Raw genomic sequence first — 13873 nt, forward strand, 5'->3', positions numbered from 1 at the left:
CCCAGAAAATAATACTGCTAAGCTCAGACACCCCACCAATACGTCTTGTTAACCTTATTGGTGTAGGGAAATTCAATTCTACTGTCCTCTGTGGCACATTAGCCCAGGCGATCTGCTCGCGCACACTTCCTGCCTCCATTTTATGCATTACAGTGAAATTGACACACACATAGAGGCACACTACAAAGCTCGTTAGCGCAGCCAGCCATAACGCATGCACAAATATATATAGGAATATAGACACATGTCTACAGAGGGCTCACGGGGAGGGGGAACGCACTGCAAACCCTCCGCCACAGCCCCCAGCCGGCACTGCGTCGGACCCCCGCGTTGCAGCAATGCGCAACCATTGCCCATGGAATTAGATCAGATGCACACAGACACAGCAACGCCTCACGGAGCACGGACCCGGCAGTGAAGCATTGCACCCGGCCTTAATTAACAACGGTGGAACGCCCCGCAGCAGCAAATGCTGCAGTACAGGGCAGGACTCATCGCGTCCTGCTGCCAAGCTGGTAGATCTCCAGCCTCAGCGTTATTTCCACTGCTGTTCTGGCAACCTGATTGCATTACTCAGCTCTTTTTCCCATTTGCCTTGTCAGCGTTAATTGTAACGCACAGATAACCCGTTGCTTCAGGGCAACTGCTGTATGCAGCTTCCCCGCTGCCGGGGGATGTGAATATTTGGTGCTGAGCGTGGCAACAAGAGCACTGCATCCCATGGAACCGCAGCACCATTGGATGGAAAAGTCCCTCAGGGTCAAGTCCAACGCTACCAACAAGTTCAACCAACACTACCGAGGGCTTTGGGAGGTGAAGAGCAGCAAGGATGATCCTTGCTGTATCACAATAGAAGGAAGGGGGGAGGAGGAAGAGGAAACTCCATTCGTTTTTTTTTTCCATGGGTCAGTAGGAAAACCCTCATTTTCTCCAGTCCCAGAGCACCGTCTGAGCTCCTCCATTCACGGAACGCTGTTTGTTTTCATTCCTCCCGATCCCCCCAGCTGTGGGATAGAGAGCAGGGATCAGGAAACAATAAAATCTTGGTTACCACACAGAATGCCTTCTTTCTCCTCGCTTCTTTCAAAGCCTGACATTTTTGCTTTCATCCACCATTTCCACAGTCGTGGGGCATGTGCTGTCCCCCCTTCCAGCAGGGCCTCACGCGGGGATTCAGTCCCTGCACTCAATATGTACCAGATTGTTCCCTTCACCGGCCTCGAGTGCTTCCCCACTCCCGCCTGGCTCGCTCTCTCCTTGCAGCGTTCCCAGGGCTCTTACAGTTTCAGTTCCCATACAATCCCGCGGCGGACTTGCATTACAAAGACTAAAAGCAAGTGTTATCTTTCAAAATTATCCGTGCCGTGTTTTCAGCCATCTCAGCTGGCACTTTTACCCCGTTAACTCATCTGCAACCTAACACGGATGGAAGGATTTCCACCTCAGCTCTGCTCCAGTGCGCTCCTCTTGCAGAAGCCTGCTGGGGCCTCACCCCACAGCCCCAGCCCTGGGCTGTGCCTCAGGAGAGGTTGTGGCTCTGTTTTGGGGGCATCCAGAGAGCTCGGAGTAAGTGGGGGCTGCCAGCAATGCCTGTTCATCACAGAGTCGTAGAATTGTTTAAGTTGGAGAAGACCTCTTTTAAGGAAAAGCCAAGATCATCAAGATCAACCATCAATCCACCCCACCATGCTCACTAACCATGTCCCTAAATAAAATCATAGAATCATTCTGGTTGGAAAGGACCCCTACAATCATCTAGTCCAGCCTCCAAGCCAACCCCACCATGCCCACTGACCATATCCCTTGATGTCACATTGACATGTTTGTCGAACACCTCCAAGGAGACAGACATTCCTCAAGTATACACAAAGAGCCCCAGGTCCAATTTCCCAACCATTAAAATACCCAGGAATGCTCACCCGAGATGAGCATGATAAGAGGGTGGCCTGCAGCTCTGCTTGATTTCCAGCACAATTACACCATGGCAGCAGAGCGCTGAGAGCTGTGCTGATCACTGCAGGTCGGACACAGGGGAGAAGCTGCCTGCCCTTAGAAAACTTCCAGGATGTGAATGGAACCAGTCCTCAGCATAGCTGCTGTGGGCTCACCTCGATGAGCAGCAGGAGGGTGATGTGGTAGCACGATGCCTCCAGGACCATAGAATCATAGAATAGTTTGAGTTGGAGGGGACCTTTAAAGGTCATCTAGTCCAACTCCCCTGCAACGAAGAGTGACTCGGTGATCTTAGAGGTCTTTTCCAATCTTAATGATTCTATGATTCTATGCTGTGTGTCAGGAAACAAATCTAGAGGCTACAACAACCGACACATTGTAGGTGCCCCTGTTCATTGCAGGGGAGTCGGACTGGGTGACCTTTAAAGGTCCCCTCCAACTCAAATGGTTCTATGACTCTGAGAAAGCACATTAAAACACAAAACTCATCCCCTGACATTTTGCTTGTGGAGATCCATTTCTCCCTCCACACAGGCAGCCTATGGCTTAAGAGAAGAGACGTGCTGGTAGCTGTTGGCCAGGAAATATGGGCTACGATGATGGATGCCACCCAATTAAGGAGCTTAGGGGATAAGTACCAGAACTAATGGGGCTCTGAATACATCCAGCTTTTAAAGTCACTGATTAAATTCTTGGTAGCAAGAATATGAAGCTAAAAATACAGCATATAAACAAGTTTGCACATGAGCTTCTAAGCAGGCAAGGGCATGTGTCTTACAAGAAAGTTGTACACAAACCACAGCTCTGCCTAAATACTTGACAGACGTTGACAACAAAGAAGTACCTTTGTAATCCTGCACGAGCAGGGAAAAAGCTTCCAAAGCCTGCAACTTCCAACAAGATACACATCTCGAAGCACCAGCTTAATGCATCCAAAGAACAACGTCATGCTGGTCAGCCTGATGTGATAACCACTGCCGAAATACAACAAAAATACTGGAAGAAAGCACATGAGATGCTGAAAAAATGACCAGTCCATTTGTGACCGTGAGACAGACACCCGGAATCTCCCAGCTCGGAGCACAGAGTCGTTACGTGATACTCAGGATCAAGGAATCTGCCCGAGGCATTGCACAATAACAGGTTACAGGAGATAAACGTGGTGTTTGGTTTTGCTCTCTGTAACAGTTGTCAGCACGGGTCAGCCAGCAAGGCAGAGCCATGATTTGTGGTTATCTGTTGCCATGAAAGAGAGAGAAGAGAAAGGGTTCTGCTGAAAGACGATCTGCAGGCTGGAGGATGCAAGTGATATGCAATAGATGAATCCTCAAGGATTCGTCTATTTAATATTCTAATTATGCGCACAAAAATAACCACGCTCTAATGGAACTTCCTGGTGACATAAAGGTTAGGATGAATCATTAATACTGAGGAAGATCAGAACACTGCAGATCAGGAGTGGCTCAGAACAGCAGTGGCATGGAGAAGCCCCGGGAATGCAGATGGGAACTGGAGCTGGGTACCAGGTACATACTTGCCATAAATCACAATGCTGCTTCCTCCTCTGTCAGAAAGAGGAATTCATGGCATAAAGGAGAAAAGAGGCAGGGGACACACACGTTATGTTTTCCAATTCTGAAAAAGAGAAAATAATATTGCTACCTAATCACAGAATATCCTGAGATGGAAGGCACTCATAAGGATCACGGAGACCAACTAAGGACAGTGGTGCTGTGAAAACCCAAACAGAAAGACACCAAAAGTTCTTTGGGTACGTATCCCAAAGTAGGGGTCCAAAGAAGAAGCAAAAGAAAAAGAAATGATGGTTAATAATAAAAACTGGTTGCACCGGCGCTTTGATTGCAGAAATCTTGATGGTTGGACTTTGTGATCGTGGAGGTCTTGTCCAACCTGAATGAGTCTATGAGTGGTCGTGGTGGGAATGGGTTGATGGTTGGACTTGGTGATCTTGGATGTCTTTTGCGGTCTTAATGATTCCATGGCTCTATGTTATGTGCTTGGAATCATAAATCCAACTTTTTCCCACTTAGGAAAAGTGAAGAGCATAAAGAAGAAAAGATGTGTGTGGATAGTAGTGCTTCTCCTTATGTATTTTTCCTGCAGAATACAGAACTCCAGGATCCTGACTACAAAGGATCAGTGAGATAACTGATACAAAGAGTGATAACGCAATCAAGTATCACAGCAAATAAGGGCTCAGAATGAGATGTTCTTTAAGCAACTGCTTGCCAGGCACAGAAGTGAAGTTGCATGGTTTTGTTAGATTTGAATTGGAGATGGCTCTGTGAGGGTTCCGTAAGGAACACTGTGCCTAGAAGGGTTAAAAATGATAATTCTCTTCTACAAACAAACCATGCTTCATCGTAGCGCACCAAGACAAAATGACTGATGCTGGGAAGGTTGGTGCTTGTTGTGGGACCAGGTTTTATAACTTGATTCTGTACAGCGTTTTTGCTATTCAGCACATTGCTCTCTGAAGATACTTATCTTAAAGGCAGCAGGTTGGATGACTTGAACCCAAGAGTCCCCAAAGAGCTGCTTGAAGAGGTTTTAGGCCTGCTGATATCCATTTTAATAAATCCTGAAGTGAGAGGGAAGCTCCAAGTGATGTATTAGCATTTTCCTCAATAGTACTAACAGGGAAGAGCAGAATGACTGAGTAGTTAAGAGCAGTTAGCCTTGGAGTCAATAAGTGGGTGTCAATGGTGATAGTAGTGAAATATTTGAGCAAAATAATTCTGTACAACAAAGAGTGAGAAGGAGAAGGTGCTGTGAAGAGAAAAGCCAAACAGAGGCATTATTGCAAGATTTGTAAAGATCACTGATGGCAGCAAGCTGGGATGCATTCCCCTTCCCAGCGTATCCTAAAGGTAATTAAGAGCTCACTTTGGGCGCGTGTATTTCCCAGATGAAAAATACAGAACACCAGAGGTGTTTAATCTAGTCAGGAGAGGGAAAATCAAAGCCAGCTGGAATCTGAAGGCATGTACATTTATCCTGGAATGGAGACAATGTGTTTTTCATGGAGTGTGATGTACCGTGGGGATAACCCACGATGGACATCAATGGACGCTTCATATCATTGTGTTTTATCATAGAACCATAGAATCAAGATTGGAAAAGACCTCAAGAACATGAAGTCCAACTTTAGAGACATTTCTGGCTAAACAAACTACCAAATTTTATCCAGGAAATAGTCTATCAGCTCATCCTTAGAAGCAGGTGTCAAACATCAATGTATTGGCACCATGACATTCATACGTGCAACATTTCCTAATAGCTGAGAATCTTTTGCTATGCAAATGTATTCCAAACACAAAAGTATTCACTGAGAGGTGAACTTCCAAGTCTTGGAGACTTTTTATTTTTAAACAAAAATAATTTTCTACATTTAGACAACACAACCTTAGAGTGTATAAACAACAGACGTAGGGGAACAGTAGCATTCCTCAGCAATTCAAATGTTTCAGTCTTTTCAAATAGGCTGCTCTGAGGAAAAAGCACCTGCTTCAAGGAATAGGTAAATGACTGAAATACATTAACAGAGAAAACTGTTTCTTGCAGCACCATGCTATTACTGAAAAATCTGATTTCTCTGTGCTTGAAACACTTGTGTTATTCAATAGAGTTTGCGGGAATCCAACCAGAGAGAGTTAGAATCATAGAATCATAGAATGGTTTGAGTTGGAAGGGACCTTTAAAGGCCATCTGGTCCAACTCCCTGCACTGAACAGGGATGCCCATCAGGTGCTCAGAGCCCTGTCCAGTGTGATCTTTGGTGTCTCCTGAGATGGGGCACTCATCACCTCTCCAGGCAATCTCAACCTGGCAGTTCTCAAGCCAGAAATCCTGCAGACTCAACAAACACCTGAATTTGCATCACGATGTGGATCATACTTTATCTGACCACTTCTGATGCCAAATCCATGGTGGCAACCAGGTGAAGGAAGAGAAGAGCAATCCTGAGCCCCGGAGATTGGGCTGACGCATGTGGAGAGAGAAAAGAATAGAGCAGTCCCAAGGGGAGAGTGATGTCAGGGTGGTGATGGAAACAGTTACTCACTGGATGTGAGAATTAATCATTAATTAATGACACTCTGAAAAAGGAGAAAACCCCGGGTGGATTTACAAGGTCGCTCCTCTGTTGTTTAAACGTGCGACCGTCATGTTGGAGAGAAGTGTAAAAGCAACCGAGCACTCAGGGCTTCTCCAGGACCATAAAAATGTGGCTCGAGGTTTGAATTTGTTGGCAAAAAAAAAGGGGGAAAGCCAATGAAGACCAAATGTGAGCGAGGACAGAAAACTCGGGAAAATACTTAAATTCTTCATGGCTTCCATAATTTCCTGGAATGCTCTCCAAGTATTTTATGAGGTCCTCAAGGATACCAGCGACTGTGCTCGGGAAGCTGCACTGGTGACAGCAGCCAACACAGGTGTTGCCAGCCTGACCTGCTGCCAGAACCCAGTGCTGTGCCATGCAAGGGGTTGGAACAGGCACGGTTAGCTCAGAAACACAGACCCTAGGCTCTCCCATATGTATTCCAGTACTGGCTTTGGGACAGAGGCACAGAGCACATTTGAGCCAGTGCAGTATGCAGCCTGCAGTGCAAAAGCAAAGAGCAGCCTGGAATGTGGAAAAATAATGCATTATTCACGAGAGGGATCGGCATTCAGCCTGGAACCAGCAGGGCTGACAAACTGTAGAGATGTTCCAGCAGCTGAACGAGGAAGGTTGCTGCCTACTTGCGCTTGAAAAGTTGAGACGTGCAATGACTAAATGTGAGCCCTCTGGCATGCTGTTCTAAGTAAGATCCCAGCTCAAATCTCACCTTTTTGGGGTGTTGCACGAAACTTTCTACCATAGCAGTGGTGGAGCTGCTGTGTGATGGCAGTGCAGCCACTGACACCAGGGGCTAGGGACTTCCAGAGGGCACCAGTGGTGAGCAATGACTCACGTGCTCCTCTGGTGCTCCCAGGAATGGGCAGCAGCAGCAAAGGAACAGAGGCTCCAGAAAGGGCTTAAAATAGGAGGTAACCTTAGGAGCACAAGCTGCAGGAAAACACAAGCACCAGCTCTACCAGCTGAACTTGGATGTTCTGGTTTATCTAAGGTTGACCAACGGTTGACCAACAGTTGATCAATGGTTGACAAATGGTTGGCCATAAGCCAGCAGTGCACCTTTATAGCCAGGAAAGCCAATGGTTTTCTGGTTGACCAACGGTTGGCCAACAGTTGACCAACAGTTGACCATGAGCCAGCAATGTGTCCCTAATGGCCAAGAAGGCCAATGGGACCCTGGGGTGCATCGCACAGAGCGTGGCCAGTGGGGCGAGGGAGGTTCTCCTCCATTCTGCTCTTCCCTGCGGAGGCCACATCTGGAGCACCAGCTTGCCCGTCTCTCAGATCCACCCAAATGAAATGCAGAACAATTCTGTGGATGCTTGGGGAATGGCACATCATGCACAGCCTGGTCACAAGGCTGTTGATGGAACATTATGTATATAAATTCCTGCAGTGAGTGAACAATGTACACTTTTAAAACCCATTTCAGAAATAGGAACGAATAGTTATATTGGGTCTGAGAAACACTGCTGTGCTATGATGAGAGCTGAGTTTCTCTGGATAAATCTATCTGTGCTTTTGCAGAAAATGCAAGTCTTGAGTCCTGCCCTTCACTAGTCATTTTCACACTCTCTGAAGCCACACTTTTATCAATTTTCAGAGTTAAGTAGCAACGGGTAACTTAGCAACTTTCACTACTCTGAAGTGTGCAACCTACAAAATATTCAAGGATTTGTCAACTTTTTTTAACATGCTTGGCTCTTAAAAAAAACCAATAATGAATGCAGATGAGTCGTCTACAAAGCTGGTGGTAGTCCAAGGATTCTGCAAGCACTTTCAAACAAATAGCCTCACCCCACGTGAGTAATGACATTATCTGCATCTGAGGGTGCCCTTGGTGAGAGCTTTGTAGATGATGGCCTACATGCGGATCAAAGAAGTCAAGGCCAGATTTTAGTCCAGTGGTTGCACTGGTGATGACCAAGGGCCCTAGCAATAGAGCACCCAAAACTTTAAGGTATGAAGTAGTACAGAGCTAGAAAGGACATTCATAGAATCACAGAATCATTAACATTGGAAAAGACCTCTTAGACCATCTAGTCCAACGGTCAACCCATCCCCATCAAGCCTACCTTGGAGGATGCCAAAGTCAAAGCTTTCTGGACAATCAGGCCTGATTTCTTATCACAAATACACCCAGTAATTGTACTGTAAACCTTGCTGTAAACCTATCACTTTGGCAGTGGCTTCCCAAGTAGGGAGGTTGGACACAGTGGTGCTCAGAGCTCCTCTTGGTTCCTTTACTGTAAGGGTGACAGAGCACTGGAACAGGCTGCCCAGAGAAGTTGTGGAGTTTCCTTCTATGAACATATTAAAGACCCATCTGGATGCCTACCTGTGCGACCTACTGTAGGGTACCTGCTTTAGCAGGGGGGTTGGACTCAATGATCTCTTGAGGTTCCTTCCAACTCCTGTGATTTTTTGATTCTGTGGTTCTTCAGCCTTTGCCAGAGGCCACTCCCCTGCTGAAGGGAGATGATGATACCATAAGGAGCCTCCTTACACCACCAGGGATGTGTGGTCTGCTGCCATTCTTGATGACAACAGTAAGTCTTGGGATTGGACATTCACAGTGAAGAGTCTTCTATTGGGTCATAGGATTGTCTGTGGTATCACAGATATGGAAATCAGAGGCTTTAGGTCTTCCACACTGAGGAGAAGGAATGCGTGCAGGGATATAACCTACTGTAGGGAAACTGCTTTAGCAGGGGGTTGGACTGGATCATTTCTGAAGTCCAAGTCCTACAGTTCTGGGATCCTGCGATATCTGTAATTTGGGCTAGACTGAACCCGACCATTGACATCCATCTCAAAGAGGCCATATGGAGCCCTGAGGCTGATCATTAATGGGGGAAAAAATACAGAAATCTTTAAGAGAAATGATTGTATCAGAGAACTCCACGCTCTTCTATCATCAGGAGAGAGCTGTTCCCCAGTCCTGTCTGTACGTGTGCCAGTAGCACTGGCGCAACCCAACCAACGCTATGTGGATCTAGAATTCTGCAGTTTATTTAATCTGATGAACTCACTAATGCTGTCAGAAACACAGAGTTGAACTGTCAGAGTTCTGGAGCACCATATTTTTCTTAAGCTGCATCAGTCAAAATACTGAGATTTTCTCCTTCTCTGCTACTTTAATTTATTGCGGGTTTGAGCACATCTGCTTTGGGCTTGCAGAATTGGAGAGGTATTTGCAGGAGTGACTAAATCACAAATACAAAACAAGCATTTCTCCCCAGAACCAATTTGAGTTACACAACAATGTTAGTAGTTGGAACCACTTTCACTTCGCTTTGATAAATAAAACCTCCAAAAGGTTTCAGTTTGAATGCATCATGAAAGGCAAAGTGTGCAGCTGGAATGGATAATTCCTACCATCGGGCTCCAAGGTAAGGCTATTTTGATCGAGCACTATGGACAAATTGATTCCAGGCCCGGTGTTTCATTTCTGCAGCATGGTGTACATTGACTATATTGATGCATTGTGATTTTTTTGATAGGGGTGCTGTAAATATGTGTTGTCGCAGCACAGAAGCCATCACTCTAATGGCCAACATCACATCTGAGCAAGTAAATATCAAACCTCATCATTTCCGAGGTCTTGAATTCATAGTGTTTCCCTAATACCAAACAGCACTACACCTGTAATTTTGAGGTTTATCTTTTAGCATGCTTTGAATCAGCTCCAACTACTAAAAAAAATAAAGGAAAATAAGGGTCACCCGATAAAGGTGACAACAGGGAGGCAGACGCCGAGCACTGAAGGCAAAAACCCTTCCTCTGGATGCTCTGTGCTCTTCAAAAGCTGCTCACTTGCACACAACTCATTGGGGTGCATCATTAAATGAGACTTTGGTGACACCAATGCTGGTTTGAGATGGCGCTTTATGCCGACGATGATGCGGCTGTGTCTCCTCATCTCTCTTTAATTTGCTCAGAGACAGAGTGCAAAAGTGTATTTGTAGGCTGGGGAAATAGAGAACAAATTGGAGAAGGGCCAATCACCCAGAAGAAAATACCAACTTCAAAAAGATGGAAGTTTACAACACAGTGAGCAAAAGAGTGATTTATGCTCGGAGGGATTATTTTGTTGTATCAGTCCGTACCTAAACGCTCGTGCTGCATATGACATGCTTTAACAAGATGTTTCGGGACTCCCTTTGAAAAAAGACAACTCTTAAAAAGAGAGGAGGTAGAAAAAGGGGTAGCTCCTTACAAAGGAAAGGGGCAAAACGAAGCCATAAAGTCTGTGTAACAGATGATGAAATGAGCCCCAATTGCTGCCATCTGCTAGCAACCTTTGCCCGGCGAAATGAATTTCATGTGAGGTCAAGAAATCCCAAACTGCTATTTCCTCATTACTATTAATAAGGGCCAGGTGCCACATAAACCAGTGCTGGATCCAGATGTCCTTCATGTGGCTTTGATTACCCTCCTGTGCTTGCATAATGATAGAAGGGAAAGCATAGCAAATGCACGCACAGAAACATATTTAATATTAATTTCTCTGCAATTGAATTACAGGAGATTAACACCACCATACACCTTTCCCTCCACTAAGTGTCCAGAGTTCAGCTCTGTGGACATAACTCCTGCAAGGTGCAGTTCTTAAGCACCAAGCTACAGCCTGTGCAGCTGCTCTATGGGCTTCTCCCATGCTTTTCATGCCTGCGTACAAGAACCAATTCCTTATACAAGTGACAGACAAGATGCAAGCAACCCTTCTTATTTGAATTTCATCAACAGCTTGTTGGGTAGCCTTGAGTGTCTAAAGAAGGATCAGTTTTCCCTGTCTCTGAAATGGGTGCACTCATGTTGATCCAGAAAGACACGAAGACGTATAGTTGTGTATTTTCATGGAATCACTTGAGTTGGAAGGGACTCTTAAAGGTCATCTGTTCTAACTCTCCTTTTGGTTAAGATCAGAATTCTACAGATAGGTATATCCACAACATGTGGTATTGGTTGTTGTTTTGGGTGCCAACCCAATGCACACACTGAGGCGGTATGCAGGCACTGTCTGCATATCTACAAACGTAAGTAGTTTGTAGATAAATAAGCTTATCTACAAACTAGATCAAGTCTTTGACTATAACATCAATCAAGATTTGTTGTAGAACCATCAGCATAGCTGTGAAATTCAGCTGGGGAGCACAGAGGCATTTCACATCCTGGACTCTACACAGATATCATTTAACCAGTTGCAATCTATGCTTGAATAAACTATGGGAAGATAAATTATTCCTGAATTCTGCCTTCCGACTTTCAGTCTTGCCAAACCCATCATCAGCATCATATTTCCTACGGACAAAACAAGCAGCGCGTGAAACTCAATCTTGCCAAACAAATGCAAATCCTCGCAGTGTATCTCTGCAGTCATCTCAATGATCGCTCCACAACAAAAACACAACCTCGAGAAGCTCATGAATAACCACCCCAAATTGTGGCAACAAATGCTTTGGTGGAGACATGCATGCGAAATGAAAAATCCCACTGATGCACCACAATGAATCCTCATGAACAAGCAGCACAGGATGGAATCACTCATTAGAGGGAGAGTATGTCTCTAAAAAAAACCAGTCTGACTTTGCATATGAGATGCTTCATGATGACCTATGAAACATTCCTGCAGAATGAGCCTAAGCACTGAATGCACACTTCCACATCATTGCTGACTCTGCGGGGACTCTGCGTATCATCTTAGCAACCTCTCTGATCTGCTGCAGAGCCTCTCCCAGCCTCTTTCAGCCCAGATCTGTACTTGTTGAAGATCTGACGCGAGGCCAACGAAGGTGTAGGTGCAAGAATTTCCCGTTTCATCTCTTTTTCTAGGAAGACTGTCTTTAATTAGAACGATGTCAGTGCTCCCATTTGGAGCACGGCCCCTCAGAAACTGCAAGAACATAACTGCTGGAGCAGGGAATGTTGGCACGGGAAAAGGAGTGTCTCAAGCTGGCTTTGCTGTCGAAGTCAGCTCATTGTGCAGCCGAACCCTCCAACCAAGGCTCTGCTTTATCCAACTGCATCAGCCCAGTAAGGCAGTATGGCCTCTCCCTTTGCTTGCTTAGCAAAATAGAAAGCCCTAGGAAGGAGGGAGCAGTGCCCTGAGTGCAGGAACAAGTTCCTGGGTCTCCTGGAGCCCCTCTGGCCACACGTGAGCAAGAGTTGGCTCTCCTTGTCCACCCACGGTACACCCAAAGGAACTGCTCTGTGCACAAGGCTGTTCCAATTCTAAACCTCTTTTTGCAAATAATGCATATTTCTGATCACCCTGATCAAGCTGTGGACGTCCCTGCTCATTGCAGTTGGACTTGACGACCTCTGAAGGTCCCTTCCAACTCAAAACGATTCCGTGATTCTAAAAAAGCAAGTAAGCAGACAAACAGAAACCTTGAGCAGAGCAAAACTGAAAATGCTCACGCTGGGCAGCCTCTCGACAGAGGATCTGTTTAGAAAATAGAAAACCCTTCAGCTGTTCCTGAAGTGCATTAGAATGAATAAGCATATTTTTTCCCCGAAGTCAAAAGCAAGTGCAGCCACAATGCTTTTGTGCGAAGCTTTGTTAGAAATGGTAGCGGCGAAAAGTTCAGACTTGGCATACGTGTCTTTCTCAGCTTGGAAAACATTAAACCGAACAAACTCCTGCCTGTTCCTGGCTGTGCAGTCCAAGATGTGATTAAGTACAGAGGAATGCGATTCAGGGAAGACATGAATGGAGTGAGTGCTGTGCATAAATGGTTCTACGCTATGGCTGTTCCCTCCTAATGGGGCAGCAGGAGCACAGGAAAAATTGCACATCCCCGTGACGATTTTCTCAACTGCTATTTTTGAAAGTATCTATTTACTACGAGTCAGAAATAACCAAAAAAATATCCAAGTACTGTCCGCTGTCTTAGTTTGTCTCGCACATCTGACAGCACCCTGTAGTCGCAGAATTGTTTGAGTTGGAAGGGACCTTTAAAGGTCATCTTGTCCAACCCCCTGGCAATGAACAGGGATGCCCACAGCTCCACCAGATGCTCAGAGCCCCATCCAGCCTGACCTTGGGTGTTCTCAGGGACATCCCCCACCTCTTGAGGTAACCTATTCCAATACTTCATAGAATCATCGAATCATTAAGGTTGGAAAAGACCTCCAAGATCATCAAGCCCAATAATCAACTCATCATCATCATGTCTACTCATAGAATTATTAAGACTGGGAAAGACCTCACTCCCAATACAGCATTAAATGCTCAACATTTAAGTGGCTCTTCTGGAGTCTTTCTGGGCTTGACATCCTTTAGGAGGCCCATAAACATGGCTTGTGGCATGGAAGCACAAACTCAAAGCTTACTCTGAAGCTAAATCTGTCTATAAGAGTGAATTGAATCATGCCCAGGAGTGCTTCTGGCACTGCAACAAGGTAATTTACAGCAGTGAAGTGTGAGAACGCTCCTTGGCACAGCTTTGACACATTTCAGCCATCACATTCCCCAGCACTCCCAAGCACGCTGCGGGGACCATCCCCAGTGCTGCATGCAGCCACCAGGTCCTGCAGACCAAGGTGTTCCCGTGCCAGCTGGCTTCAGCATCACAGAACTTTTCCATGCACACAGACTTAGCCTGTGAGACTCAGGAACTGCTGCAATTCTTTTCAGCTTAACTGGGCAGGCAGAGCTGCTAGTGTGGTAGGCAACCAGATGTGCTCTGCTAAATTTCATAGAGTCATGAAGGTTGGAAAAGACCACTAAGGTCTTTTAGTCCAATAGCCAACCCATCACCACCATGCCCACTG

The 13873-nt window shown here is 45.7% G+C and overlaps 1 protein-coding gene across 25 annotated transcripts in view; it reads right to left on the reverse strand.

The window, feature by feature from the left end:
• DTNB (dystrobrevin beta) overlaps nt 1–13873 on the reverse strand; it is a 140621-nt gene that overhangs the window by 17786 nt on the left and 108962 nt on the right. The window contains exon 17 of one of the 25 annotated variants that reach the window (XM_040698060.2): nt 3559–3588. The exons of the other annotated variants lie outside the window; for them this stretch is intronic. Coding sequence (XP_040553994.1) covers nt 3574–3588 — 15 coding nt within the window. The 3' untranslated portion in view covers nt 3559–3573. Of the gene's footprint in view, nt 1–3558; nt 3589–13873 lie in introns of those variants that run through there. 25 annotated transcript variants of the gene reach the window in all.

This window comes from Gallus gallus, chromosome 3 (assembly GCF_016699485.2).
Source record: "Gallus gallus isolate bGalGal1 chromosome 3, bGalGal1.mat.broiler.GRCg7b, whole genome shotgun sequence".
Taxonomy (NCBI): domain Eukaryota; kingdom Metazoa; phylum Chordata; class Aves; order Galliformes; family Phasianidae; genus Gallus; species Gallus gallus.